Below are 24,697 nucleotides of genomic sequence, written 5' to 3'. Positions count from 1 at the left end.
AACAAATTGGCAATGAGAGAACACATTTGTTGTTATATTAAACGATCTAATCATGTTATTTATCATTGCATTATATACCATCGCTGTTGGTCCACCAAAATAGATGACAATAATCTGATTATATTTGACAAGGAAGCCAAACATGTTATACAAAAGAAATGAAATACCTAAGGCAAAAGGTTATGCTCAGGATGCGAAAATCAACTTCACTCTACAAGCAAACAATCAAAGAAAAGAATGAGAGTATGTGTATATCAACAGACGGGAAGAATAAGTAGAAGAAATTCAGCGACGAAGAGCCCCAAGCTTGGCAAATATGTCGTCGTAATCTGGGAGTTTGGGATGAACATGGTTAGATTTCTCCTTTGCCGGAGTTTCTGGCTCAGGTGATGTCACAGTTTTGGGAGGAGAGCTTGAAGAAGCTGACCCTTCTTGCTTAGCCAACGACTTAGCCTCTGGAGTTGGCTTTGGAAAAGATTCTCGATAGCGAGAGACTTTTTCAGTTTCTGGAAGAGAGCTTGAACTAGTAGCTGATCCTTGTTGCTTAGCCGCTGGCTTGGCCTTTAGACCTGGCTTTGGAAGAGATTCTTGATAGTGAGAAGCTTTGTCGGTTTTTGGAAGAAAGCTTAAGGAAGAAGCTGCTCCTTGTTGCTTAGCCAGTGGCTTGGCCTCAGGACTTAGCTTTGGAGGAGATTCTTCTCCGTGAGAAGCTCTGTCAGTTTTTGGAAGAGAGCTTGAAGAATAGGCTGATACCTGTTGCTTAGCTAGTGGCTTGGCCTCAGGATTTGGCTTTGGAGGCGAACCTTGATCATGAGAGACTGTCTCAGTTTTCGCAGTAACAAGAGATGATCGTCTCTCTTGGCCCTTTGTTCTTCGTGAGATGGAAATAGAAGGCTTGGTTTGGGTGCGTGCAGAATCTCTACCAAAGTCTTTCTCATCTTCATCGTCACTGGATATTGAGTGAAAATATGAGGCAGAAGCAGAGGCAGGGGTGGTCTTGTGAATCCTCCTCTCTTGACTTCTGGAGGAAACTCGGGTCGGAATCTTGTTCTCCGTGTCCTCATGGCTCACGCGCGAATGTAGATGTGTTGGCTGGGTTCTTGACTCAATTTTTTTATCTTGATATCTGACAGAACCCATCTCACGAAGTTCCGTCTCTGATTCATCATCACTAGAAAATGAATCTGGAGGTATAGAGCTTGGTCTTTTGTCCGCGTTGCTTGCTCTCTGAGTGTTAAGTTCTTTCCTTTCTGTCTGAAAAAAAGAAGACATCGACGGATCAACTACTGTTGGGACATGCTCTTTAACAGATTTAGACCATGTCTTGTCTCTTGGCGGACTCATTCCATAAGATGGGAGAGTTGTTTCATTCTTAAGTCCACCGGCTAGAGGTTCAATCCTAAGACCTGTAGGAGTCTCTGAGTCGGATTCTTCCTGTATCTTGGAATCATCTCCTTCGTCTTCTGTGTCTGAGGGGAAAAAGTAGCGTCCTAGATCATCAGGAACATTAGACTTTGGGGACTTATGAGATTTCAGCTTCGGGATTTCTTCTACATGTCCCGGCAAATTTCCTTTGTTTTTCAGATTGTCTTCTTCACTTTCAGAATCTCGGTCATAGTCATCAACCATTGCAGACGGCTTAGGCTCATGCAGAGAAACCGGAGGACTTGTAGGACCATCATCAAACATTGGAGAACTTGGCTTCTCCTTCTCAAGAACCTGTGAGGTTGAAGCTGAGCTGGGGTGTCCCAGAGCCTTGTGTCCTTCGGAGCTCCATGAACTTGTCTCTGTTGGAATATGATCAGGTATTTTGCTGCTACTGCCAAGCAATGAAAATCCTAATCCTTCTTCTGGTTCATCATGATAAGCATCCTCAGTGTCAAATTGAGGTTTATCGAAAAACGAGCTATAGTCATCAAAAGCTGGAGCAAAAACAACATCAGGTTCGTGATTGCGACTCTCTGTATCTTCAATAGGGCTCTGAAATCGGTCTTTTTCCAAGATGGGTGAATCGATATGGTCCGAGGCAGTGACATCATAGTCATCAGATAAATTGCTTGACTGCGAATGTGATGAAGCATGACTTGACTGTTTCTTGAGCAGACCACCTTCTGAATTGCTAACGTTTATATCATCCACACTTGGCTGCAATGAGTTCTCTTGAGAATGACCTCTCCTCCATGAAGCATTTTCTGATAGCTCATCAACAGTCTTCTTAGAAGATTCTGCCCTAGTAGTAGTAGATTGATCTTCTTGCCTGTTAGTGCTTCTTAACATCTCTTCCTTACCAAAACCTCCGCCTTGCACATTTGAGCTACTACGACTATGTGGGGGATTGTTTCTTAAACTATCATAAGAGGATGAGTTCAGCGACTCTGTTGAATTATGCATTGCCATCATCCGTTCTTTACTTGAAAGCTCAGCAGCTGCATGTGCAGCAAAACTGGCTCTTTCCGCAGATTCAGCAGCTGCACGTGCAGCACTTGTTGCATCAACAAATTCTGTTTCCCATGGAGATGAATCCCCATGACCTGGATTGGCATGTCTGTGTTCTCTACCGTCAGTTCTATCTCCTGTATTAAGAAGACGATTTGGTTTTATCTAACTATCAGCACAAACAACGAACGACGAAAAATAGAGGGAACATCAAACAAAAATGGCTTTATATGAAAAAACTAACCAGACGGTTTTGGGTCTTGATGATAGTGGTCAGCTGTCTTCCCAATGTTGAAATCAGTAGATGTAGTGCGGCTTGAAGATCTTCCATCCATGGCATATGAATTCTGCGACACATTGACAGTAGTAGCTGGAGCTTGATCGTTTTCGATTCTTGAAGACTCCGACTTTATTCCAGTTGTTGACGAAGAGTGACTAGAACTTGCTCCACTCTGCTCAAAGAAATCGAAAATGCTAATGAGGAAACAGATACTAGAGACGGGTGAAAGTAAACTCAGCAATATTGAACTGAGAAATGTATTACTAACCGCTAATACGGTTTCCTTTGGATCTGATTCAACCAAAGATTCTGGTTCCCAAGTTACATTATGCTGTGCAGCAATCTCCGTCAAAATTTTGATCTTCGTTGGACCATCAGGAGCTTTAACAGACAATTTATCCACCAACTAAGCAAAAGAGAGACAGAGAGAGATTCTTATAAGCAATCATAGCTCTCTTAATACAAACATCGGAGTAAAAAAGAAGAGAACACCGTCACAACCACTTACCAATCGACTGACACCAGAATCCGGTTGCAAACCAATAGCAGCTGAAACAAAATCTTTCCCATACTTTGCAGAGAACTGCTTAACAATATCTGAGAATTCTGAAACATCTGTTAACCTTTGGGAAGCGTACAAGACACTCGCCACAGCTTCCTTAAGATCATTAGGGCAAGTCCTGAAGTAAGATCACAAAACAATGATCAACACATACAACACAATAGAACAAAAAACCAAACAAGTGTGTGAACAAAAAAGGTTCTTCAAATAAACTTTTTAACTTACTTTTGAGAGTCAATGACACCCAAACGAGCAACAAGAAGTTCACAATATATACCAACAAGCTCATAAGCAGCCACTGTCTTCTCTTCTCTCACCACATGCTCTACCTGAGAGAAAGTATAAGCATTTCACAACCCATGACTCAAAATCACATATTTTCATACGAACAAATGAAAAATTTGATTGCTTGCTTACTCGAATTTGAGCTGTCTGGGTTTGGCCGGACTCGAGCAATAGAGCCAATTCTCTCCTTAATTGTTTAATCTGTGTATCCTTTTTGTTCTTCAGTATTTTCAGGCGTGAAGCCGCCATTTGTAAAGCAGTTTTGCTTCATTACAAAAAAAAAAAAAAAAAAAACAAATCACAAAACTATTCAAAACAAACCCAGATTGTATCATTCTTCAGGTAATGTGAACAAACTCGTCAGAAAATGTGACTTTACCATTTAGCAGGCTTAAAACTTCGATGAAGAACCTTCTTCATTGATCAGAGAAACGAAAAGATGAAGCCTTTTAAGGTCTCTGGGGAGTCTCGGAGTACACAATTGAAATCAAGGCTTTTTTTTTTAGGGTTTTTGTTGAAGAGAAGATCAGATGAAAATGTTGTGATCTGAGGAAATTGGACCTTCTCACATGACCCGAAGAAAAGTATCAATTTTGAAGAAGGGAACAAAAAAAAAAAAAAAAAAAATTGACTTTTTTTGGGTAAACGGTTAAATAGGTGTTGAAGATTTTGATCACGCGTCAATATGACAAACTTAATATGTAAGAAGAAAAAAACGAAAAAGACAGGTTGCATGTCGACAGAAGAAAAAAAAAAATAATAATTTCGAATGTTTTTCAGATTTTTTGTAAATTTATTCAGATATTAGAGTTATTATTTGATTTTTTTTTCATAAATTATATAACTTTATAAACATGATAATATCTATATATTTTTAAAAAATGTATTTCAGTTTTTTAGAATTGGGATATCATCAAAACTGTAGTTGATCAGATCTCTGTATATTAAATTTCAGAATATCCATATTTTTTTTTTGTCCAAAAAAAGTTAAAAAAGGCAAAAAAAAAAATTGTATTCGGTATCAGTATCACGATTTATTTAATTGTTATATATAAAGACCTAACAATTAATAGTTAGTTGGTCACATGTTTCTCATCCATATTTTATTTTGTCTTTAAATATAAACACACCGACAAAAAGATATTTGAGATACCATAAAACTAAAACTTGCGAAACATAGCCTCATCTCTTTTGTAATACTTAAAAAGAAAAAAGAAAAAAAAAAATCTCTTGTTGTAGTTAGGTTTTCAATACAAAAATAACCTGATCGATTGTAAAACTCTATTCATCGTAGTATCGAAAAGTTCACTTGTTGGGCTGCATGTACACGTACGAATACAATTTACTCATTTATCACAAAATGAAGCATGTTTACTATTCGTAAGATTTTTTACCGAAACGAAAACAAGAATCTATAAAACAAAAAACTTGGGAAGACACGTTCAGTGCAAAAAACACTTGGGAAGCGCTACGTCACAGGAGTCAACCGCTAACATGGACAAGACAAGTCTGGTTTAAAGGAGCTAACACCGAAACATGCGTTCCTGCATTGGCTTACTCACCTCAACATATTAGCTATCCGATCAAGATTGTCACACTGGGATCATTTGTTCCTCCACTGTGAAATCAGTGAAGAAATGGCTGCAAGCTACACGAAGACTGGGTTATCGGCCCTTTGTCTTCCACACCTAGAAAGCATTTTCAGCTTGGTTGAATTTATCAGATACAATTTTTGCTCTCAAGGCTTGTAGCGCAGGTAGTCATATATACTATATGGATGGAAAGGAATAACAGACTCCACAACAACATTATCACCCCACCCCATGTTCTGTTCAAGGCACTGGATAGAAGCATTAGAGATGCATTACTCGCAAGAAGCCACATGAAACACTTCAAAACTCTTCTGCGAGACTGCCTTAAGTATTTATAATCTGTGTGTTTAAATCACATATCGTCTATATAGCCCTTCATTTTATTTTTTTGGCAAGGCTTATCTACTGTTTTCACCCTATTGTAGTTCCCACAATTTACTTTCATTAATGAAAATTCACAAATTTAAAAAAAAAAAAAAACAAAAAAAAACAAAAAAATTGATTAAGAACTCTTTTAGAAGTTAATGTACGTCAACCATATATGGATCAGGCCATACGTACATTATACAACACAAAAAATGTATATAGATCATAAAGTGATCAAAACCTCTTTGAATCAATCTCTTTCACTAGACACTAGTGGCTCTGTAGCTCTCGATCCAGCTCGGCGGCTAAGCATTGTTTCAGCTCCGTTACGATCTGGTTCATTGTTGGTCTATTGGTTCCTCTCTCTCTGACGCAAGACATTGCGACCTCCACAAACTTCCAGGCTGAGTCCTCCGAGAAGTCCCCGCGAAGTAGCGGGTCCACTATGCCGTCTAGTTCCCTGGCCTCGAAGAACGGCCAAATGTAGTCAACAACGCTGATATTGTCTCCTTCTTTGGTTTTGATGATGGCTCGCTGGCCAGTAATGAGTTCAAGAAGAACGACCCCAAAACTGAACACGTCGCTCTTCTCGTTCAGCACGAATGTTCTGTAGTGTCTATCAACACACATCTGATTTGTTAATTTTATAAGATATCATATAATTGTCCACTTAAATTGGTTATAATTCTTGCTAAACTGAAAAAAGGTTTTGAACTAAACTGGCCAACCCTAGTTTCACTATACTATATACTACCGGCGGCCAGACCGTGTGATCCGTATTAAGTGTGTAAAGGAACTTACTCAGGATCAATGTAGCCGGGAGTGCCCATGACGGTAGTCACGGCGTGGCTGAGATCGTCCTCAGGGAAGACCTTAGAAAGGCCGAAATCAGCAATCTTGGCTTCCAAGTTATCGTTTAATAGGATGTTTGCTGTTTTTACGTCTCTGTGTACTATTGGTGGCCTGCATCCATCATGTAAATACTCCAAACCTGCCAAGGTCCAGGCTAAATCAGGTTTGGTTTCTTGGTTAAGTTCTGAGAAATCAAGGATGTCAAAACTGGGACCAACCTTGTGCAGAGTCTATGGCTATATGGAGTCTCTTTTCCCAGCTAAGATCCTCTGCATTCTCACTTGAAAGATAATCCTGCAAGTCTCCGTTGGCCATGTACTCGTAGATGAGAGCCATACTACGATCATCATCGCAGTATCCAACAAAGGAAGCTAAGTTCCGGTGATGCACTGTCAAAAGAAGCTCTGCCTGAAAACGTTTTGCACTTAAACGCAACCATAAAACAAAAATATCTGATCATGTTTTTTGGTGTTCTTATGATTACCTCGACTTGGAATTGGTTAGAAGCCCTGGATGATAATGACTCTTTAGGTTTTCCTAGTGAAGAATCGTAGATCACCTTTACAGCAATTTTAGTCCCATCTTCAAGGGAACCGAGGTACACAATACCAAACCCTCCTTTACCAATCACTTTATTGAAGTTGTTTGTAATGCTAGAGAGCTCATTATATGTGAACCTTCTCTTCCCTGAAGGCAACAGTGGTCCTGAATAAGCACCTGAAATTAAAACATTTCGTTTTTTTCTCAGCAAAAATCTGATCACTTCAAATTTATTAACCGTGAAGTAAAAATTCTAACCTTACCTTTTTTCCTTTGCCTTAGTATGATCCATATGATAACCATGAACAAAATGAGAACGGTTGCTGATGTCGCTACGGCTATTGGCACGACCATGTTGTTTTTCTTCTTGTCTTGACATGAACCTGAGTTGCAAAGGTTTTGGTCATCCACACTGAAAACAGACAAGAGGAAGTCAACAAAATTCATTGAGAGTGCTTATGGTTTATATAGAAGATTTTTTTAAAGTGCTAGAGATGTTACCTGAGCGCAAGTAGACCGGCCTTTAGTTTTTTCATAAGAGAGTTTGGGATAACCCCAGTAAAGTTATTTCCCTTCAAATTCCTTGAATCACAAGTAAAGGTGTCAAGAGGCATGTTCATTAATCATTATCAAGCATAGACCAAGACTATCTATGATATTTGTACTCACTTACAAGAGTTTTAAATATTTCATATCAGCCAAAAACTCAGGCACGTTTTGTTGTAGGTCGTTGTTAGATAAATCCCTGAGTAAAATAATGCATAACTCTGTTATATAGTTGATGTGAATAAAAGTGGTGGAAAGTATCAGTGTGATTGTATACTTACAATGACTCAAGAAGGGAGAGATTTCTGAATGCCAAAACTATTGGTCCTTCTAATCCGCTTGAGCTAAGATTCAGGGACTTAATTTGATGATTATCATCGTTGTAACTGCATCCAATACCTTCCCAAGGGAATAGTCTTGGAGAGCAAGGATCACCACTCCAAACCTTATTCACTTTATACGTTGCTTTGATGCTTTCTATGGCATGAACTGCATAATTAACAAGATAAAAATAAAAAAATGTGAGTTTTAGTAGCAATCTTACAGAGTCCAAGTAGAGATGGAAACACACCATCACCAGTCCTGGTGTAAAATTCATCTAGAGATTGTACGGTGAAGATCTCAATAGCATTAAGAATTGGTGGAAGTGTTGAGTCTCGGGTCTTCTGAAGAGAAATCAAGTGATCATTACCGGAGAAAGCTATTGGATTAGATAACGTCATTGAATACTTTGAAGAAGGAACGAAAGAAGTTTCAGAAACAGGGGAACCATTCCACAAAATCTTCATCTTTCTAGTCTCATTCTTCTCGAGCGCCTCGAGTTCCGCGAAGTAAAGATATGCGTAGAACCGAGCATTTGGATCGTCTGATGTCCAGAACAATTCCAACGGATCATCATCGCTTTTAGGCGAAGCAGCAGTCTTGATAACTTCATCAGGCGGCGAATAGCCGCTCTGAAAAACATCGATATAGGCGGATGTTACAATCGAGTTCCAAGAGATATTTGAAGAGTACGGAGACCAAATACGATCGAAACTATCGTCTTGGTACCGCCCTGTTCCGTTTAATAAATATCCAATGTCCCATCTTTGGTAGAGTACCAATGCGACATTTCTTCCAAATTCAGTATCATAGATTGAGCTGTTCACTGGCCGAAGCTCCAAGCCTGAAATAAAAGGAGTCCCTTTACCTTTGTTCACAAGGCAAACATATGTTGTCTCTGACTCTGCAAAGCTTAAAATCTCTTTGATGACTTGATCAGAAGCATCCTTGAACTTCACTGTAGACCAGAAATTCACGTTTACATAGAGATCAAACTCAGGCAAGGCTTTTTTACCATCGTAGTTTCCATACATAAACCAAGCTCTGATGAGATAAAGATTCCCTTTCCCTTGAAATGATTTTAGGGTGTAACAGTTTCTGTTTCCTTGAGGGAATGCTCTTACTTCAGTAAGAGTTGACGGCAAAACCGGGTTTACCAGAGCGCCGTATTCTTCAGAGACGTTGAAATTTACACCAGTAGTTATGAAAGCATCATCGGAGACGTAAGTGATTTTGGCCATAGTGTCTTCAGGGGTTTCGTAAGGAGGTATGCCACAATCGATGTTGATGTAACCTGTGGATCAGAGGAGAAGAAAAAACGGAGATTACTTACAACGCAAGCTAAAATGTTATTTCTCTGTATAGAAAAACAAAAGGTCTATCACAAAATTCAAGCACCTTCAAGAAATAGGTCAATTTAAAATTAAGCAACAGAGAGAACAGAGAATTTATGATTACTTGCAACACAAGACATTGTATAAGACTTTGACTACATTTACAAGACATGTTTACACGATTCTATATATTGAGTTTCCATCACAAACTCAAGGTTTCTTTAGTCTGAACAGAGAGGAGAAAATAAAACCTGATCTGCCTTGGCCGTAAACTACAATGGTGATGGCAAGGGTAAATAAAATGCTGAAAAAGAGAGAGTGATTAGCCTTCATCTTGTCCTTTTTGTTTTTGTTTTCAGAAGTTCTTCAGCTTATCATCGTCAAGGATAAAATAGAAAACGTGCGACTACGATAACAGAAACACTAAAAGTAAAAAGTCTACTCTTTATGTTATTAGCCAAGGGTTTTGCAGACTTTTCTTTCATCGTTGGCCCAGTGGCCATATATATACCTCCCACTAAGGTGAGGAAGACAACCTGGATTTTATTAGATGGCAACAGAGGTGGAGTTACCCATTGACCCCCACATGTTCCTCTCTAAAGTTCGGTTTTTAATAATTAAAATACATCTAATTTATAGATAAAAATGGTGAATGTTCTAAAATAGTCACGTTTTGACTTTAGTGACAAGGTCACGTTTTGACTTTGGTGAAGTTATTTGTGATGTGATTAGCAATGTAGCATTCAAAATACATAGACCAATTCATTGATTACCAATTGATTTTGATCCGTGAAAGAATACGAAGTCTTTTTAATGACTTTTATATAACCATGAAGTTACAGTTTTTACAAAGTTGATAGAAGAGAAAGAGTTAATATATAAGTCACTTTATAGAAGATGATCAAGAAGTAGAAGAGCTCATATTTAAAGAAGCATAGACTTTGGAGCCTTCTTTAATTTGAAGGCCTTGATTTAATGTACCAAGGCCATCCTTTATGTCCACTTTACTCCTTGAGAGATCCACCTCCACGAGAGGCGTGCTTCCGAGCATGGGAGGTTTAAGGATATTACCTGAACACAGATTATTCACAGTAAGTACTCTAATCAGAAATGTCACAATTTAACAGAAAGATAGAGAGAGAGACTCATGTGGTTTTCATCACTAGGACTAGCTTATATTTTAATAGTGTTGTAGTGACAAACAATTCAATGTTAATACAATTACCTATTTTACTGAAGAAAATGCCGTAATTCATTCCATTGTACACAGTTGGTATCACTGTCGAATAAGGGCATTGCTCGGAGAATCCAATCTTTTGACCGTTAGATTTTTTGATTGATCTGCTTAGCTTGTTTACGCAACGTTTGAACTGCTTGTGACAGTTAACGTAAGTCATACCTGAAAAAATTCCATAATTCATTATCAAATACTCAAAATGAAGTCGTCCTGTTTTACAACTCAAGAATGAGATTTCTATTCTTGATTGGTTTACCTTTTAGATCAACACAATTGTCATGTGTCATACAACAAGCATCAAGATCATCACAAGGTTTCTCTCCAGGACATCCAAAGTAACCTATCCCACAATACTTCCCATATCGAATGATGAGACCTGAAGAAACAGAGAGATGGGGTTAAAAAACAGATCATGCACTAAGTTAGTTGTTCTCCAAATTTCAAAAGAATGCAGACAAATCATCTTACTGTTGCAGTTCTGTACAATGCACGTTTTGCTGCACTTCCCCTGTCATTTGTGATTCAACCCCATCAGAAAAAAGCTAACAATAAGGCAAAAACATGAACAAAGAACAGTAAGTACATATAACCTCGCTGTGAACGACGGCGAGGAGGAGGAAGGCGGTTAAGCCGGAAGCAATACGTGCCAAAGCACCGCCGCAAATCATCTCTAGCTCCCCCGTTAAAGTTTATGGGTTTTTTTGACTTGTGTTCTTTCAATTTCTCTGTCCCAAAACTATTTTTGGGTCTCTTTTATAATGGAAGATCCCATCGTTGGTGCTCCTGCTTTCTCGTCCCTTCTGTCTCTCTCTATTTTATGTACACAAAGACTAAAAAAAACTGAAGCAGTTTCATGATTTACACCCTAACAAATCTTCAGTTTCCTTTGGACGTTCCTTATCCAAAATAAGAACTATTATTATTATGGACGTTAGAAATAGAGGATCATTTTGGTGTAATCTATCAGATGTTACGCATAGATTGCTGTTTTTGACAATACTAACTGAAATATCTTGCACTTGACCATAACAGAAGTATTAATCACAAATATAATGAAACAACAAACTTGTGTTGGTTTCTCATATATATATATATATATATATATCAAAACACCATAGTTGAAATTATTTCTCTACATTATATTTCCTATATAGTTATATAAATTTGTTATAAACTTATAATAATCTCACATCTACAGTAAAATAGAAACTAAAGTGATATGTAGATACATATGGACAACCAATCCACTCACTGCTGTTTTGTTTTGACCTGAAAATAATCATTTGACCATTAGAAAACAAGGTTAAAGATTTTACAAAGTTGAGAGATATATGTTATGAGTCACCTTATAAGCTGATGATCAGGAAGGGGAAGGGTTCATTGGAACAGAGACTTTGGAGCCTTGCTTTGTTTGAAGGCCTTGATTTGTACCAAGGCCATCCTTTGTGTCCGCTTTAATCCGAGCGAGATCCACCTCTACGACAGACGCGGGCCTTGCTGGCGGCGCAGGTTTAATGCTATTACCTGCGCGAGATTATTCACATCTTATCATAAGTCATATTGTTGGAACATTACTAGCTTATAGTTTACAAGTGATTCTCATAGTGTAATAGTGACGCACGGTTCAGTGTCATAAACCACAGGTTCAATATGAATTAGTGATTACCTATTTTACTGAAGAAAATGCCGTAATCCATTCCTCTGTACACGGTTGGTATCACTGTCGAATAAGGGCATCGCTTGGAGAATCCAACCTTTTGGTTATTAGATTGTTGGACTGATCTTCTTAGCTCGTTTACGCAACGCTGGAACTGCTTGTGGCAGTTAACATAAGTCATGCCTGCAAAAAATGAAACAGATGCAGCAACACATTCTCAGAATCCATTATCTAATAGATATGTAGTTTAAAAGATGACCATTTCACTTCAATGTCCCTCTAAAGATATTCTTGATTGGTTTACCTTTTACAGTAACACAATTGTCATGGTTCATACAACAAGTATCAAGATCATCACAAGGTGGCTCTCCAGGACATCCAAAGTAACCTATCCCACAATACTTCCCATAGCGAACACTGAGACCTGAAACGGAGATGGACCGAGACAGATAAGCTGGTTTTGCTTGAGAAATGCTCTTTATATTCAAAGGGTGTTCATAAGAAAAAACAATCTCACCGTTGCAGTTCTGTGCAATGCAGGTTTTACTGCACTTCTCCTGTCATTTTGATTTAACCAATCAGAACAAGCTAATATCATCGTCTTGAAATTAACATAACGCACAATCATGAACAAAGAACAGTAAGATATATACTCCATCAACCTGGCTGCGAACGACGGCAAGGAGGAGGAAGGCGGTTAAGCTTAAACCGAAATTTGTCAAAGCAACACCGCGAATCATCTTTCTATCTTTGGCTGTTGAAGTTTCTGATTTTGGCTTGTGCCTTTTCAAATTCTGACACCAAAACGTATAATTGAGACTCTTTGGAGTGGAAGTTCCCATTGCTGGTCCTCCTGCTTTCTCGTCCCTCTTCTTTCTTATGTACCACAGAGACTTGAAAAAACAAGAAGTTTCATATTTACCAATCAAATCTTCATATTTTATCAAAGAAAAATGAAAATTCGGACGTCAAAACACGATTAATCATAGTATTAGCAACGGCTAATGATTTTTAATGAGACATGTTACAATATAGAAAATAAATATGGTTCAACTTTTCTATGTTGATATTGAGATCAGACAATGCCAAAACATTAAAGCGAGATAAATTTCCTGGGAAATTTTGTTCTTATTGAGAGCAATCTTATCAAAGAGTTATAGCAAAATGGATTTTCTCAGCTCCAAAGCCTCCGTTTCAGGGAAAAAACTGTAAAAAACATCGATTCAAGAGAGAATCATGAAAACTAAAAACGGAGGAGGTGATTACACAATCTTCAAGTTATTGTTCCTCTCCTTCAAGGGTAATAGCCTGTGAAGGTGAATCCTCTGCCGGCGATTTCACCAGCGCAATACCAAGCAAAGCATTCAAGACCAAACAATGCAGCGATTCCTGCATCTTCTACCTTCAGACCAGATCTGTTCTTCCATAAGTTCTTTGCGTAGTCTACTTCCTTCCAGAGAGTTTCATAGCGTCCGGGGATGCTGTAATAAGGAGTGGAAAAGTGTTAGTTAGATACTTGATACTTGAGTCAAGTCGCACACAAAGGCAAAATCAAGATTACAAAATGCTAATGCCCTAAACTTTTCAATTCACGGTAAGATAAGGCGTGGTGATGGAAGGGGTTCTCGCCTCAACTTTTCATCAAGCAAGAGGCAATATACTGAGAACTCTTTTGTGCCCCGAAAATGATGGACCGTACAAAGATTAACAGCAGGGTTATTGTAATATTTGAAATTTAGACAAGAACAATTGTTGCAGATGGGATTACTGAGAGATATAATAATCAAACCAACGTAAGCTTGACAACTTTAAAACACAATCCTGCAATTTGTGACAAAGAACTAAGCAAGACCAACAGCTCAACGCAAAGATAGCATAAACCACATGTAAAAGTTTGAATCTAATATCGATTGTGGGACGGGCATCAGAAATAAGAGGAGACATCAGAGGATTCGTAGTATGCCACTTTAATCATTTCATGTCTACTTTTACGCCTTAAAGAAGAAAATGAGAAAAGATGAATTACTGACAAAAGTCTCTTGCTAACCAGAATATCAGAAACGGTTGTATATATGAAAAGGGAAAATGTTGAGAGATAGAGAGAGGGAAGAGAGATATCAACCTAGCAAGACGGGTGTACAGCAATTGCTTAGATAACTCTTGACACTTCTCCACAGTGGCAGGCTCCTGGATATACTGCTTGTTCTTCTCCAACAATTGTCTGTAGTAGGAAGTTCCATGCTTAGCCACAAACTTTGAAGCTTCACATGCCTTTGATTGAACTTGTATCAACTTTGATGCCATCTTCACAACCTAAATCCTTCAAATACAAAAAGAGAACTTTACCTTAAAGCTATCTTCAGCAATTTCTAATTCAGTGTCGGGAACTAAAAGCCAAGCGGAGAGAAACAGCTGTAACATACACCAGAGACTCTCAAGCAAGTATCTTTGATTCATAAAATCCAAATTAAACCAAAGCTTTGACATTTAAAAATCCGTTAATTTCTCTACTACAGCAAACATTTGGAGGCTTCAGTGAATTCACACAAATCAAGCTAAAGAAGCCTAAAACCCCAAATTCTAAATTCCAGAACGATTAGATCGAACAAGATCCATTGTAAAACAAACCAAGCCCATCAGAACTACAAATCCGTGACTCCTAAACCGGGAAAATCGTTACCGAAGCAAGAAGAGATCATAGATATAGATCTAAAAGTCAACCACAAAGCATACACTATACAAGAGAAAGCAGAAAAAAAACCCTAGAAACCAATTAACAAAATTTGTAAAGCCCAACTGAGAATCTGAGAAAAAAGAGAAAAGAGCGAGAAAGATCGGCCGGAGACGAGAGCCTCGCCGTACCTATCTGCAAATTGATAATGCAGCTCCGGTGAAGCTGAGAGAGATGATGATGAGTCGATTCGAGATATCGGGCCACTGATTCAACAACTGCGTAATATGGTCACTTCTCTTCTTCGTATTAAACGACGCCATTTCGTCCCATCCCTTAAACGGCGTCGTTGATTATTTTGTTTTCCTCAAGTATTGAAACGACAACGTATTGTAATACTTAGTATACAATAAGATCTGCCACGCCGGGGAAAAACAAAAACTAGCCCAGTCGTCATGTCGTCTCTATCTCCACCGCCGATTCCTATGGAGCTTCACGCCGGTAACCGGCAAAAGCTCGTTGATTCAATACGCCGTCACTTATCTGGTTCCAATCGTTCTCTCGATGGATTCGTTTTACTACATGTACTCATTGGTAGCTCAAATATGCATATGATTTTATAACGCGTCTCCACTCTCCATGATCCGAGCTAGCTTTTATCGTCTTTATGTTTTATAATTTCGTGGTTTCTCTTGATTTTTTTTGAACGATAGGGTGGTGAAGAAAAAAATCGGTACTGCACTGATCACGCCGAGCTATTCAGGTACTGATTTGGATATTTTATCTTGGGGGTGATTGAAATCGTACTAGTTCAGTCTGTTCAATGGTTTGAGTGGAACATAGAGTGATCTTAATTTGTTGAATTGACTTGAATTGTAGGCAGGAGAGTTATTTTGCTTACTTGTTTGGAGTCAGAGAGCCTGATTTCTATGGAGCTATTGTGAGTTTTTTCATTCTTTTTCTCGATTTCTTTGGATCTGATGTTGCTTAGTTGATGAATTTATTTTCTTTTGATATTGGAAGGACATTGGAAGTGGGAAATCTATCCTTTTTATTCCAAGATTGCCTGCTGATTATGCTGTCTGGTTAGGGGAGATAAAGCCATTGCTACACTTTAAGGTAACTATTTCAGTTTCTTTTCTTCTATGTCAATTTGTTCAATGCATTAATTTCTCTTTATAGTGATGGCATTTTTGTGCTTTTCTGTTTCAGGAAACATATATGGTTGACATGGTTTTCTACGTGGATGAGATTATTCAAGTTTTTAATGAACAATTTAAGGGATCTGGAAAACCTCTGTTGTATCTCCTGCATGGTCTTAACACCGACAGCAGTAACTTCTCAAAACCTGCCAGCTTTGAGGTTTCGCATTTCTTTCTTTCTTCACTTCCTCTGGAGATTTCGTCTTCCCATTTTCTTGTCTTCATCCTGAAAATAAATAGCTTCTGGCACGTCTTGTAATTAACAGTTTTGGGATTCTGATGCTTATATAGTGTTTCCTTTCCTCGAATATTGGAATCTCATTTATACTTTTTTTTACTGTTTTTGTGTCTTATTTCAGGGGATAGAAAAGTTTGAGACTGATTTGACTACCTTACATCCTATTTTGGCGGAGTGTCGAGTTATTAAATCAAACTTGGAGCTTCAGCTAATACAGTTTGCAAATGATATAAGTTCTGAAGCTCACATAGAGGTCTGATTTACTTCTACCAGTGAATGAAAATATGTTCTTCTCTGTTGTCTTGTTCAATATTTTTCCTTTTTCATATCATTTCACCACTTAGGTTTCCGACCTGAACTCTTCTTTATCTACTCCATGTAGACGTTTTCTCTTCCTTTCATGCAATTGTCTTTCAACCATGTTGTTTATCCACACAGGTTATGAGGAGAGTCACACCTGGCATGAAAGAATATCAGATGGAAAGTATGTTTCTGCATCACAGCTACATGTACGGTGGCTGTAGGCATTGCTCGTACACATGCATCTGTGCAACAGGAGATAACAGGTAAGTTATTGAGGAGAAAATCTTGTTATTGCTAAGAATGCAGAAATAATCATCCTTGGATTTTTCATGTCTTTTTACACTAAAAAAATAACCAAATAGCTAAATTGTTTGTTTGCAGTGCTGTTCTTCATTATGGGCATGCTGCGGCTCCAAATGATAGGGTAAATACTAAATGAGCATTCATTCCTCTCTTTTATTAATTCTCTCAGTATTACCTGTTTGAAAATGTTCCATTACTTTTGCAGACTTTTGAAGATGGAGATTTTGCATTGCTTGATATGGGTGCTGAATACCATTTTTATGCGTCTGACATAACATGTTCATTCCCTGTAAGTTCCTCTTCTAGCGTCAGACCTATTATTAGTTTTCCATTTTATGTGATGTTACTTATTCTGTTATTCAGAATCTTGTATTTACACCGCATTGACTTGTTTTTAATCCTGTTTACATGAACATCATAATACGTTGAATATAGTAATTTAGCGCAAGTTTTGCCTTATATTTATCAAATATTGTGCAGGTTAATGGTAAATTTACAAGCGACCAGAGTCTAATCTACAATGTAAGTGCTTTACAAGATTGGTGGAACGTGTGCTTTATTTTTGTCAACTTTTCCTCACAATCCAGACTTTTGGTGAGTATCTAGAAGCTTTATATCTTATTTTGTTTCTTTGATCTGCCGTCTTTTCAGGCTGTTCTGGATGCTCATAATTCTGTAATCTCTGCGATGAAGCCTGGAGTAAACTGGGTGGATATGCACAAGTAAGACTAACTGCGATGCTATATAGTTTTGTTTATGTATGCATGGAGATGTGGTAATTGGGAATTGGGATTGCCTATGAAAGACATCCCCATATGTTTATTTTGAACTACATCTCCATATGGTTATTTAGCTATCGTTGCCAACTGAAGCAAGTCAATGTACAGGTTAGCCGAAAGAATCATCCTTGAGTCACTGAAGAAGGGGTCCATCCTCACTGGGTAACTCTCTCTTTCTGTCATTTGTTTACTAGCTACTTTGTTTTCTCTTCTCTAAAGCTAAATTTCATTGTTACGGTTCCATCTTTGTTTCTAGGGATGTGGACGACATGATGGTACAACGCTTGGGTGCTGTTTTCATGCCTCATGGACTAGGTCACTTCATGGGCATTGACACACACGATACCGGTGGCTACCCAAAGGTACATCAAAAATCACTTTTTCACCCAATAGTATCATCGTGTATGTAAAAACTACAGTCCGTGTTTCTTAGCCGTTGCTTTGAGTTTTCTCTTTAAGGGAGTGGAAAGACCAAAGGAACCTGGATTGAAGTCATTGCGCACTGCAAGAGACCTTCTTGAAGGAATGGTAAGGCTGATTGTTTTGAGTATAAATGCTTTTGGTTCTTCTCACCTATCGTCTCTATTAATTGTCCTACTGGTATGTATGAAGGTCATAACGGTGGAACCAGGATGCTATTTTATTAAGGCATTGCTGATCCCAGCCATGGAAAACGCAATAACGTCTAAGTTCTTCAACCGTGATACAGTAGAGAGATTCAGGAATTTCGGAGGTGTCAGAATTGAAAGCGATTTGGTAACGACTAATTCACTATATATAACTTTAAATAGTTGAAACCCTCAGCAATAGTAATGTCATTTTGTTGTTGTATCTGTGTCATTTTCTGCGTAGGTCGTGACTGCGAATGGCTGCAAGAACATGACGAATGTTCCGCGGGAAACATGGGAGATCGAAGCTGTGATGGCTGGAGGACCTTGGCCACCGGTTACAACCAAAAACAATTCGACCAAGTGATCATAACTACTACTTTAGCCTACAGAAATTAAAAACTCTATAAGAAACTCAATAATGCAACCCTTGTTTGATTTTATTTTTGTCATGAACTCAGAACTCATGTGATTTCACTTACCAGAAAAAACAAAGTTATGTCACCACTTATTATTTGTGTGGTCGGATTATATTAATCCGATTGAATCTAACCGGTTTGGTGCGTTTCGACGGAAAACCGAACCGGTACAATAAATATCTACAGATCAATATAGTTCAATTAAAAATTCGTTAACCAGAGAGAGAGAGAAAAAAACAAAAGTAAAAGACTTTGAAATAAAAAAGCTAGTGTCGTCGTCCTAAAACCCTAATCTTTTGCACTTCGTCTCTATCCCCAAAACCCTTCTCTCTCTCTCATTCCCTTCTTGTGTGAGACAGAGGAAGAACGATGACTAAGAACAGTAACCACAACGAGAACGAGTTCATCAGCTTTGAGCCGAATCAGAACACAAAGATACGCTTTGAAGATGCTGATGAAGACGAAGTTGCTGAAGGGTCCGGTGTTGCCGGCGTGGGAGCTGCCCAAGATGAATCCATGTGCGACGCCGAGGCTTCTGATGTCGCTGACGATACCACCAGCGCTGATTACTACTTCGATTCTTACTCTCACTTCGGTAATTTATTAATTCCCTTTGTGTTTTCACAAGTTCAATTTAGTCTTGTATTAGACTGGAGAATAGTTAGTGTTCTGTGATTATGAGTTTGTTCACAAAGAGTTGACTTTGGTTTCACTTTGATCTGTTTTGCAGGAATTCATGAAGTAAGTATTGAGGCCAAAGCTCTCAGCTGGTTTTGTTTTAGTATTGGTTCTGTAGACGAATTAGTTCAGTGTGTGTGTGTTTTATGTGTCTATCTGATGACTGATTTTGAGGATGGTATCTTACAGGAAATGTTAAAGGATGTAGTGAGAACAAAGACTTATCAGAATGTTATTTACCAAAACAAGTTTCTCATCAAGGACAAGATTGTTCTTGATGTTGGAGCTGGAACAGGAATCTTGTCTCTGTTCTGTGCCAAGGCAGGAGCAGCTCATGTCTACGCTGTATGTCTTTTACATTCTTTTATTCTTATTTGCTTTTCAATAAGTGAAATCTTTGTCAATCTGAATGATTTAATTGTGGATATTCCTTAACAGGTTGAATGTTCTCAAATGGCTGACATGGCAAAGGAGATTGTCAAAGCAAATGGATTTTCTGATGGTAATTTTCTTGTATGGGCAGTTGTTTTTTAGAATGAATAACATCTGTTCTGTATCCGCATCCGCTTAACGATGCTTGTTTGTATCATCCTTGCAGTTATTACGGTTTTGAAAGGAAAGATTGAAGAGATAGAGCTTCCCACTCCTAAAGTGGATGTGATTATATCTGAATGGATGGGTTACTTTTTGTTGTTTGAAAACATGTTGGACAGTGTCTTATACGCTCGTAATAAATGGCTTGTAAGTTTTACAGGTCCACCTTGTTACACGGGATTCTTACTTACCAAACGCAATTGTCAATTACTCAGTTGCATGTTCATGTCATTGTTGAAATAACCATGAAAACTTCTTGGTCCTTTGTTTTTATGGATAGGTTGATGGTGGAGTTGTGCTACCAGACAAAGCCTCCCTGCATCTTACAGCCATAGAGGATTCAGAATACAAAGAAGACAAAATAGAATGTGAGTGCATCGATTTGACATCTTTCCTCTTCTTTTTTTCTTTCTAACATTCGTCTTTATGTCTGTTGAGATTTGCAATTTTAATTTCTTTTGTGTTGTTCTACTACAGTTTGGAACAGTGTCTATGGTTTTGACATGTCATGCATCAAGAAAAAAGCTATGATGGAACCACTTGTTGACACTGTCGACCAAAACCAAATCGTCACTGATAGTAGGCTTCTTAAGGTAGGATTTATTATCTACTGTATGTATCATGGAAATGATTAGTATATCTATACCTCTGGCTAATGCTCATTTCATTTTATTTTGTGGGATTGTAACAGACTATGGATATCTCAAAGATGTCTTCTGGTGATGCTTCCTTCACAGCTCCCTTTAAACTTGTTGCACAACGAAATGACTACATCCACGCCCTTGTAGCCTACTTTGATGTATCGTTTACCATGTGCCACAAGCTGCAGGGTTTCTCAACAGGTAAATATTTTTTTTATGTTTTTTTGAATCCTTATTTAAACATAGACACTGATTGTTTCATTATTGTCTGAAACTTACACTGAACAACCATGGGTAATGCAGGACCAAAATCCCGAGCTACGCACTGGAAACAAACAGTTCTGTACTTAGAAGATGTGTTAACCATATGTGAGGGTGAGACGATCACTGGAACCATGTCCGTTTCTCCTAACAAGAAGAATCCTCGAGACATTGACATAAAGCTATTGTATTCTTTGAATGGCCAGCATTCCAAGATCTCTAGGACTCAACACTACAAAATGCGCTAACGTTCTTCCTGAAAAAGCAGAACTTCAAACCTACTGCTGAGAAGATACAATTCTCACATCGTGATTTAGTTTTTGTATTTTTTCTTCTCCCAGTTTTACAACATTCCATATGCTTTATATTGCAACATTTGTTTCTGTTCTTTTTTATATTTTAAAGTTACTGATTTTGCTCTAAACCATCTCTTGTATGTGCCATCTTGTGTTATAGAACTGATGTCTCTCAACACTTATAACCTTCTCTCCAAAAGATTATAGAAACTAAAAGAAATCTACAAAAAGCCAACGTGAAGAAAGAGTACATTAACCAAAACCAGTTGTAAAACTGTATCTATAGCTCAGACTTTCCAGATTTAGGTTTCTTTGAAGAAGACGATCTAAGTCCTTTCCACCATCTCTGGACCCGGTTTGACACTTTCTGTGCATGTCTCTTCAGAACCTCACTTGTCTTCTTGAATTCCTTGGTGATAGTCTTTGTAAATTCTTCCGTTTTACTCTCTTTCTCTTTCTCTTTCAGAACTTTTCCCTGAAAACCAAAAACACAATATAAGTAATTTAGCGAACAAAGAGTGAAATATCTTGGTTCCTTCTTCTTCTTCTTCTTTCATGAAAGTTTAAACCAAAGATCTGAAAATAGAAACTTAGAATGTACCAAATTCTTGGGAAACTTGTCATCTTCGTCCTCATCTTCATCATCATCGCCATCTTCATCGTCATTACCAATATTGCCCTTCTCTATATCTTCTTTAGAGAAGACTTTCATGCCAGGTGCTCCTGGCATACCCTGACAAAACAAAAATAGCGGTATATCCGAGTTAGCTTAAGAGTTAAGATCATTCACGTTTTGCTTCATTGTTGTATGGGAACGAAATTGACTAAAGTCATCAAAGATCACCTGCATAGATCTCAAGATCTTGTCCATTTCGGCATCTTTAGATGGTTTGGCAACAAATGGTTCTCCAGGAACCCGATCCTAGACAAACATAAAGAAGCACTTATCACACAAAGATTCAATCTTTTCATCAAAATGTAATCTTCACAAGAACATTGACGGATCCACATTTCAATTATAATAATAAAAGGTACCTTGGGAACAGGAGGTGGTTTCTTGCTACAAGCATCAGTCAAGTCTTTGCACAGATGATTTTTTAGTGAAACAAGATCAGGCTTAGACGTGTAAATATACTCTGCAACATCGGTGTCTGCGTATCCAATGACCTAGAAACACACAAACAGATTTAAAATCACATTCCCTAACACTTAATACTCCAAGAAATACAAACCCAATTGTAATCAATAGGTTTAAAGACCACAATGTGCTCACCTTTTGACAAGCAGCCTCAATCGTCTTGCACTTGGAATTGCACATCCCTTCTTCTAATTGCTCAACCAACTATGATACCAATCCAAAAAACAATCAAATTCTTAACAGAGTCCAAAGATAACCACCATTCAGATTAAACAACAACAAATGTACAAGTTTCTACTTAATTCAAACCCTTAAGCTACAATGGAAGGGATAATATTTGGATCTATTACCTCAAGCTTATCACCTTTCTCAACAATGTCAATCTTGAGCATCCAATCAGCTTCCTCTTTCTTCAAATTGCAGACATTTTCAGCAATCTCAATGATCTCATACTCCGAGATCTGCCCATCCAGCAAAATATATTCAGTAACCAGAAAACACATCAAATCAAAATAGAAAGATTCACTAATTTATTACATTTCTATAAAAAAAAAAAAAAGATCAAACCTTTTTAGGAGAGATCTGTTGTTGCTTCTCCTTAACTAGGAGGTCTAGCCTCGAAGCTAGTTTCTCGCAAACCTGACACTTAATATACGGAACATCCTCCTTTCTCGGCGCCGACGACGGTTTCTTCGCGCCATCGGAAACAGGTAATAACGCCGACGAAGCTAGTACAGCTAACGTCAAAGCTATCAGAACCCGATTCATCCCAACCATTTAAACTCAAGAGTTAACTCTCTCTTTCTCTCTCTCTCGTTAAAAACTTAAGAAAGTTTGAGACTTTAATCAATGGTTTTGTTGTATATATAATAAGTAAGATCATGGGGTTTTAAAGATTTATCTTCGCCGAGAAAAATATTGGTTGTTTTGATACAGTGCCGTGGTCGTGAAGTGGAACCGTAGTTACGCTTGTTAACGTGTTTCCTGCAATCTCATTGGCTATTGGGAGTGCTGACACGAACTTGGGTCCACTTAAGCCTTAAACCACGGAATGGGCCTAACGTAGGCCCATTATTTTAATATGATTGGATGGCTATTGTTGGCTGGTGTCGTCTGACAATTGGATTTTTGCCGTCGTCGAAGTGATTTGTGCAGTGAACGAACGACGGAGAGAAGCTGAGCACCGGACTCCGGTGGTTGCGTTAAACTACAGAAAATGGCAAAGATCGTGATAGTGTTTGACTTCGATCGGACTTTGATCGATGGAGATAGTGACAATTGGGTTGTTACTGAAATGGGACTCGCTGAGATCTTCCATCAGCTCCGTTTCACTTTACCTTGGAATCGTCTTATGGTATTTTCATAATATCAAAGCATCCTCTTCTTATGATTTAAGCAATTGAATTATGAAATTTTGGTTTTTGAATTGGAATTTGGAAAGGATAGGATGATGATGGAGCTGCATTCACAAGGTAGATCGATTGAAGACATTGAAGCTTGTTTGAAGAAAATGCCAATTGATTCTCAGGTTATTGAAGCTATCAAATCAGCTAAATCTTTAGGGTATGAACAATGATTGTTAGTTCACTTAGATGGTCTCAAGCTTCTTTTGTTGCTTTGGTTGAGTGTTGTTTGTGTTAATTGGCAGATGTGATTTGAAGATTGTGAGTGATGCAAACCAGTTTTTCATTGAGAAGATACTAGAGCAGCATGATTTGCTTGATTGCTTTTCTGAGATTTACACAAATCCAACATCTGTGGATGAAAATGGGAACTTGCGGATCTTGCCATATCATAGTGATGCTTTGGCTCCACATAGCTGTAATCTCTGCCCTACAAATCTATGCAAGGTACTGTGTCTTTTCAAACTATAAAAAGCCTCAATAGCTGCCTAGTTGGGATTGGTTTCAGTCAATAAGCTACAATTTTTGATTCTGAAGTTGTCCTGGTATGAAAAGACTTGTACTTTGTTAAAGCTTTGCCCCGTAATCTGAAAACCTTTGAAATTGATAGTTATAACATTACCCTTTGGATTAGACTCAGTTTTTAAGATTTTGACTAGTGAATATGTTCATAATTCTTCAGGGTATAGTTATGGATCATATACGTTCTTCTTCTTCTTCTTCTTCCAATGATCAAATTCCTACAAGGTTTATCTACCTTGGAGACGGAGGAGGTGACTTCTGCCCAACGATGAAGCTGAGAGAGTGCGATTTTGTGATGCCGAGAACGAATTATCCGCTGTGGAAGAAGATTTCAGATAATTCCTCACTGATCAACGCAGATGTCAAAGAATGGGGCAATGCAGAGGAACTACAGAGAATCCTTCTGCAACTTGTCAACACAATAACAAAAGAAGAATAAGATTCATAACTATTATTAGTAAAAAAAAAAAGTGTTTCTGATTGATACAAAGGTGATGAAAAAAAGAACATGTGTTTGTTCCTCTTCACTTGATTGAAAGAACATGGTGATGACTATTTATGGCTACCATCTTTTAAACTCAAAACTACCAGGAAAATAAAAGGATTTTAGCTAAAAGCTTATTCGATTTAATA

General features: G+C 38.0%; 9 protein-coding genes across 16 annotated transcripts; 3 read left to right on the top strand and 6 right to left on the bottom strand.

The window, feature by feature from the left end:
• Positions 1–25: 25 nt before the first annotated feature.
• Positions 26–4,280, bottom strand: LOC104717250 (uncharacterized). Its single transcript, XM_010434794.3, has 7 exons — positions 3,943–4,280; positions 3,696–3,828; positions 3,504–3,607; positions 3,225–3,396; positions 2,985–3,122; positions 2,681–2,888; positions 26–2,573 (listed from the first exon to the last, which is right to left on the bottom strand). Exons 1-7 carry the CDS (start codon positions 3,981–3,983, stop codon positions 286–288), a joined length of 3,084 nt encoding a protein of 1,027 aa, XP_010433096.2. The 5' UTR covers positions 3,984–4,280; the 3' UTR covers positions 26–285.
• Positions 4,281–5,790: 1,510 nt separating this feature from the next.
• Positions 5,791–9,447, bottom strand: LOC104720073 (putative LRR receptor-like serine/threonine-protein kinase At4g29180). Its single transcript, XM_019230662.2, has 10 exons — positions 9,366–9,447; positions 8,031–9,074; positions 7,741–7,948; positions 7,587–7,658; positions 7,415–7,495; positions 7,177–7,325; positions 6,858–7,090; positions 6,592–6,781; positions 6,323–6,512; positions 5,791–6,137 (listed from the first exon to the last, which is right to left on the bottom strand). The coding sequence occupies exons 1-10, from the start codon at positions 9,445–9,447 to the stop codon at positions 5,792–5,794; spliced, it is 2,595 nt and encodes an 864-aa protein (XP_019086207.2). The 3' UTR covers position 5,791.
• Positions 9,448–9,894: 447 nt separating this feature from the next.
• Positions 9,895–11,126, bottom strand: LOC104717249 (phospholipase A2-gamma-like). The gene is made up of 5 exons (XM_010434793.3): positions 10,942–11,126; positions 10,820–10,859; positions 10,608–10,727; positions 10,340–10,513; positions 9,895–10,185 (listed from the first exon to the last, which is right to left on the bottom strand). The coding sequence occupies exons 1-5, from the start codon at positions 11,017–11,019 to the stop codon at positions 10,016–10,018; spliced, it is 582 nt and encodes a 193-aa protein (XP_010433095.1). The 5' UTR covers positions 11,020–11,126; the 3' UTR covers positions 9,895–10,015.
• Positions 11,127–11,377: 251 nt separating this feature from the next.
• On the bottom strand, positions 11,378–12,876 carry LOC104717248 (phospholipase A2-delta-like). 2 transcript variants are annotated; one of them, XM_087469012.1, is made up of 6 exons: positions 12,671–12,874; positions 12,526–12,565; positions 12,313–12,432; positions 12,018–12,191; positions 11,697–11,875; positions 11,378–11,620 (listed from the first exon to the last, which is right to left on the bottom strand). In XM_087469012.1, the coding sequence occupies exons 1-5, from the start codon at positions 12,848–12,850 to the stop codon at positions 11,712–11,714; spliced, it is 678 nt and encodes a 225-aa protein (XP_087325138.1). In that variant the 5' UTR covers positions 12,851–12,874; the 3' UTR covers positions 11,378–11,620; positions 11,697–11,711. The 2 variants fall into 2 exon arrangements, with proteins under 2 accessions (XP_087325138.1, XP_019086560.2); XM_019231015.2 differs by lacking the exon at positions 11,378–11,620 and having other exon boundaries at positions 11,695–11,875; positions 12,671–12,876.
• Positions 12,877–13,116: 240 nt separating this feature from the next.
• On the bottom strand, positions 13,117–14,999 carry LOC104717247 (uncharacterized). 2 transcript variants are annotated; one of them, XM_010434789.3, is made up of 3 exons: positions 14,871–14,999; positions 14,131–14,328; positions 13,117–13,489 (listed from the first exon to the last, which is right to left on the bottom strand). In XM_010434789.3, the coding sequence occupies exons 2-3, from the start codon at positions 14,310–14,312 to the stop codon at positions 13,303–13,305; spliced, it is 369 nt and encodes a 122-aa protein (XP_010433091.1). In that variant the 5' UTR covers positions 14,313–14,328; positions 14,871–14,999; the 3' UTR covers positions 13,117–13,302. The 2 variants fall into 2 exon arrangements, with proteins under 2 accessions (XP_010433091.1, XP_010433093.1); XM_010434791.3 differs by having other exon boundaries at positions 14,131–14,321; positions 14,871–14,979.
• LOC104717246 (uncharacterized) lies at positions 14,993–18,619 on the top strand. Of its 3 annotated transcripts, none has more exons than XM_087469007.1 (16): positions 14,993–15,263; positions 15,393–15,442; positions 15,559–15,619; positions 15,703–15,798; positions 15,892–16,041; positions 16,241–16,372; positions 16,558–16,685; positions 16,804–16,846; positions 16,931–17,014; positions 17,206–17,247; positions 17,377–17,447; positions 17,613–17,666; positions 17,761–17,866; positions 17,964–18,032; positions 18,117–18,260; positions 18,357–18,619. In XM_087469007.1, the coding sequence occupies exons 1-16, from the start codon at positions 15,135–15,137 to the stop codon at positions 18,477–18,479; spliced, it is 1,482 nt and encodes a 493-aa protein (XP_087325133.1). In that variant the 5' UTR covers positions 14,993–15,134; the 3' UTR covers positions 18,480–18,619. The 3 variants fall into 3 exon arrangements, with proteins under 3 accessions (XP_087325133.1, XP_087325135.1, XP_087325134.1); XM_087469009.1 differs by having other exon boundaries at positions 14,993–15,273; XM_087469008.1 differs by lacking the exon at positions 16,804–16,846 and having other exon boundaries at positions 16,558–16,686.
• A 126-nt stretch (positions 18,620–18,745) lies between these two features.
• On the top strand, positions 18,746–21,129 carry LOC104717245 (protein arginine N-methyltransferase 1.1). Of its 2 annotated transcripts, XM_010434787.2 has the most exons (9): positions 18,759–19,126; positions 19,262–19,272; positions 19,399–19,554; positions 19,648–19,711; positions 19,808–19,950; positions 20,084–20,171; positions 20,281–20,396; positions 20,495–20,645; positions 20,748–21,129. In XM_010434787.2, the coding sequence occupies exons 1-9, from the start codon at positions 18,901–18,903 to the stop codon at positions 20,951–20,953; spliced, it is 1,161 nt and encodes a 386-aa protein (XP_010433089.1). In that variant the 5' UTR covers positions 18,759–18,900; the 3' UTR covers positions 20,954–21,129. The 2 variants fall into 2 exon arrangements, with proteins under 2 accessions (XP_087325136.1, XP_010433089.1); XM_087469010.1 differs by lacking the exon at positions 19,262–19,272 and having other exon boundaries at positions 18,746–19,146.
• LOC104717242 (uncharacterized) lies at positions 21,118–23,144 on the bottom strand. Its single transcript, XM_010434784.3, has 7 exons — positions 22,707–23,144; positions 22,490–22,600; positions 22,275–22,343; positions 22,037–22,168; positions 21,846–21,923; positions 21,603–21,734; positions 21,118–21,476 (listed from the first exon to the last, which is right to left on the bottom strand). The coding sequence occupies exons 1-7, from the start codon at positions 22,914–22,916 to the stop codon at positions 21,282–21,284; spliced, it is 927 nt and encodes a 308-aa protein (XP_010433086.1). The 5' UTR covers positions 22,917–23,144; the 3' UTR covers positions 21,118–21,281.
• LOC104717243 (thiamine phosphate phosphatase-like protein) lies at positions 23,108–24,680 on the top strand. Of its 3 annotated transcripts, none has more exons than XM_010434785.2 (4): positions 23,108–23,493; positions 23,581–23,702; positions 23,788–23,989; positions 24,225–24,680. In XM_010434785.2, the coding sequence occupies exons 1-4, from the start codon at positions 23,356–23,358 to the stop codon at positions 24,501–24,503; spliced, it is 741 nt and encodes a 246-aa protein (XP_010433087.2). In that variant the 5' UTR covers positions 23,108–23,355; the 3' UTR covers positions 24,504–24,680. The 3 variants fall into 3 exon arrangements, 2 of the variants coding, with proteins under 2 accessions (XP_010433087.2, XP_010433088.2); XR_015568381.1 differs by having other exon boundaries at positions 23,213–23,493; positions 23,581–23,667; XM_010434786.2 differs by having other exon boundaries at positions 23,221–23,493; positions 23,586–23,702.
• Positions 24,681–24,697: the final 17 nt, after the last annotated feature.

Source organism: Camelina sativa, chromosome 10 (genome assembly GCF_030686135.1).
Source record: "Camelina sativa cultivar CO46 ecotype springtype chromosome 10, ASM3068613v1".
Taxonomy (NCBI): Eukaryota; Viridiplantae; Streptophyta; class Magnoliopsida; order Brassicales; family Brassicaceae; genus Camelina; species Camelina sativa.
This window is presented reverse-complemented; position numbering and strand designations above follow the sequence as displayed.

Bases quoted from the DNA above. Each gene is read 5' to 3' on its own strand.
- LOC104717249 (XM_010434793.3), bottom strand. From the start codon at position 11,019: ATGATTTGCGGCGGTGCTTTGGCACGTATTGCTTCCGGCTTAACCGCC. The intron at 10,860-10,941 runs GTTATATGTACT...CACAAATGACAG, and splicing joins TCGCCGTCGTTCACAGCGAG to GGGAAGTGCAGCAAAACGTG. The intron at 10,186-10,339 runs GTAATTGTATTA...ATCTGTGTTCAG, and splicing joins CATTTTCTTCAGTAAAATAG to GTAATATCCTTAAACCTCCC.
- LOC104717250 (XM_010434794.3), bottom strand. From the start codon at position 3,983: ATGAAGAAGGTTCTTCATCGAAGTTTTAAGCCTGCTAAATG. The intron at 3,608-3,695 runs GTAAGCAAGCAA...ACTTTCTCTCAG, and splicing joins CCCAGACAGCTCAAATTCGA to GTAGAGCATGTGGTGAGAGA. The intron at 2,574-2,680 runs GTTAGTTTTTTC...TTCTTAATACAG, and splicing joins TCAAGACCCAAAACCGTCTG to GAGATAGAACTGACGGTAGA.
- LOC104717242 (XM_010434784.3), bottom strand. From the start codon at position 22,916: ATGGTTGGGATGAATCGGGTTCTGATAGCTTTGACGTTAGCTGTACTA. The intron at 21,735-21,845 runs GTGATCTTTGAT...TTGTTTTGTCAG, and splicing joins AGATCTTGAGATCTATGCAG to GGTATGCCAGGAGCACCTGG. The intron at 21,477-21,602 runs GTACATTCTAAG...TTTGGTTTTCAG, and splicing joins ACAAGTTTCCCAAGAATTTG to GGAAAAGTTCTGAAAGAGAA.
- LOC104717245 (XM_087469010.1), top strand. From the start codon at position 18,901: ATGACTAAGAACAGTAACCACAACGAGAACGAGTTCATCAGCTTTGAG. The intron at 19,555-19,647 runs GTATGTCTTTTA...ATTCCTTAACAG, and splicing joins GAGCAGCTCATGTCTACGCT to GTTGAATGTTCTCAAATGGC. The intron at 19,712-19,807 runs GTAATTTTCTTG...TCATCCTTGCAG, and splicing joins AGCAAATGGATTTTCTGATG to TTATTACGGTTTTGAAAGGA.
- LOC104720073 (XM_019230662.2), bottom strand. From the start codon at position 9,447: ATGAAGGCTAATCACTCTCTCTTTTTCAGCATTTTATTTACCCTTGCC. The intron at 7,091-7,176 runs GTAAGGTTAGAA...TTTTAATTTCAG, and splicing joins ACTAAGGCAAAGGAAAAAAG to GTGCTTATTCAGGACCACTG. The intron at 6,513-6,591 runs GTTGGTCCCAGT...GGACCTTGGCAG, and splicing joins AGCCATAGACTCTGCACAAG to GTTTGGAGTATTTACATGAT.
- LOC104717246 (XM_087469007.1), top strand. From the start codon at position 15,135: ATGTCGTCTCTATCTCCACCGCCGATTCCTATGGAGCTTCACGCCGGT. The intron at 17,015-17,205 runs GTAAGTTCCTCT...AATATTGTGCAG, and splicing joins ACATAACATGTTCATTCCCT to GTTAATGGTAAATTTACAAG. The intron at 17,867-17,963 runs GTACATCAAAAA...TTTCTCTTTAAG, and splicing joins ATACCGGTGGCTACCCAAAG to GGAGTGGAAAGACCAAAGGA.
- LOC104717243 (XM_010434785.2), top strand. From the start codon at position 23,356: ATGGCAAAGATCGTGATAGTGTTTGACTTCGATCGGACTTTGATCGAT. The intron at 23,703-23,787 runs GTATGAACAATG...GTTAATTGGCAG, and splicing joins AAATCAGCTAAATCTTTAGG to ATGTGATTTGAAGATTGTGA. The intron at 23,990-24,224 runs GTACTGTGTCTT...ATAATTCTTCAG, and splicing joins GCCCTACAAATCTATGCAAG to GGTATAGTTATGGATCATAT.
- LOC104717248 (XM_019231015.2), bottom strand. From the start codon at position 12,850: ATGGGAACTTCCACTCCAAAGAGTCTCAATTATACGTTTTGGTGTCAG. The intron at 12,566-12,670 runs GTTGATGGAGTA...TCAAAATGACAG, and splicing joins TTGCCGTCGTTCGCAGCCAG to GAGAAGTGCAGTAAAACCTG. The intron at 12,192-12,312 runs GTAAACCAATCA...CATTTTTTGCAG, and splicing joins CAATTGTGTTACTGTAAAAG to GCATGACTTATGTTAACTGC.
- LOC104717247 (XM_010434789.3), bottom strand. From the start codon at position 14,312: ATGGCATCAAAGTTGATACAAGTTCAATCAAAGGCATGTGAAGCTTCA. The intron at 13,490-14,130 runs GTTGATATCTCT...TCCTTATTACAG, and splicing joins CTGTACACCCGTCTTGCTAG to CATCCCCGGACGCTATGAAA.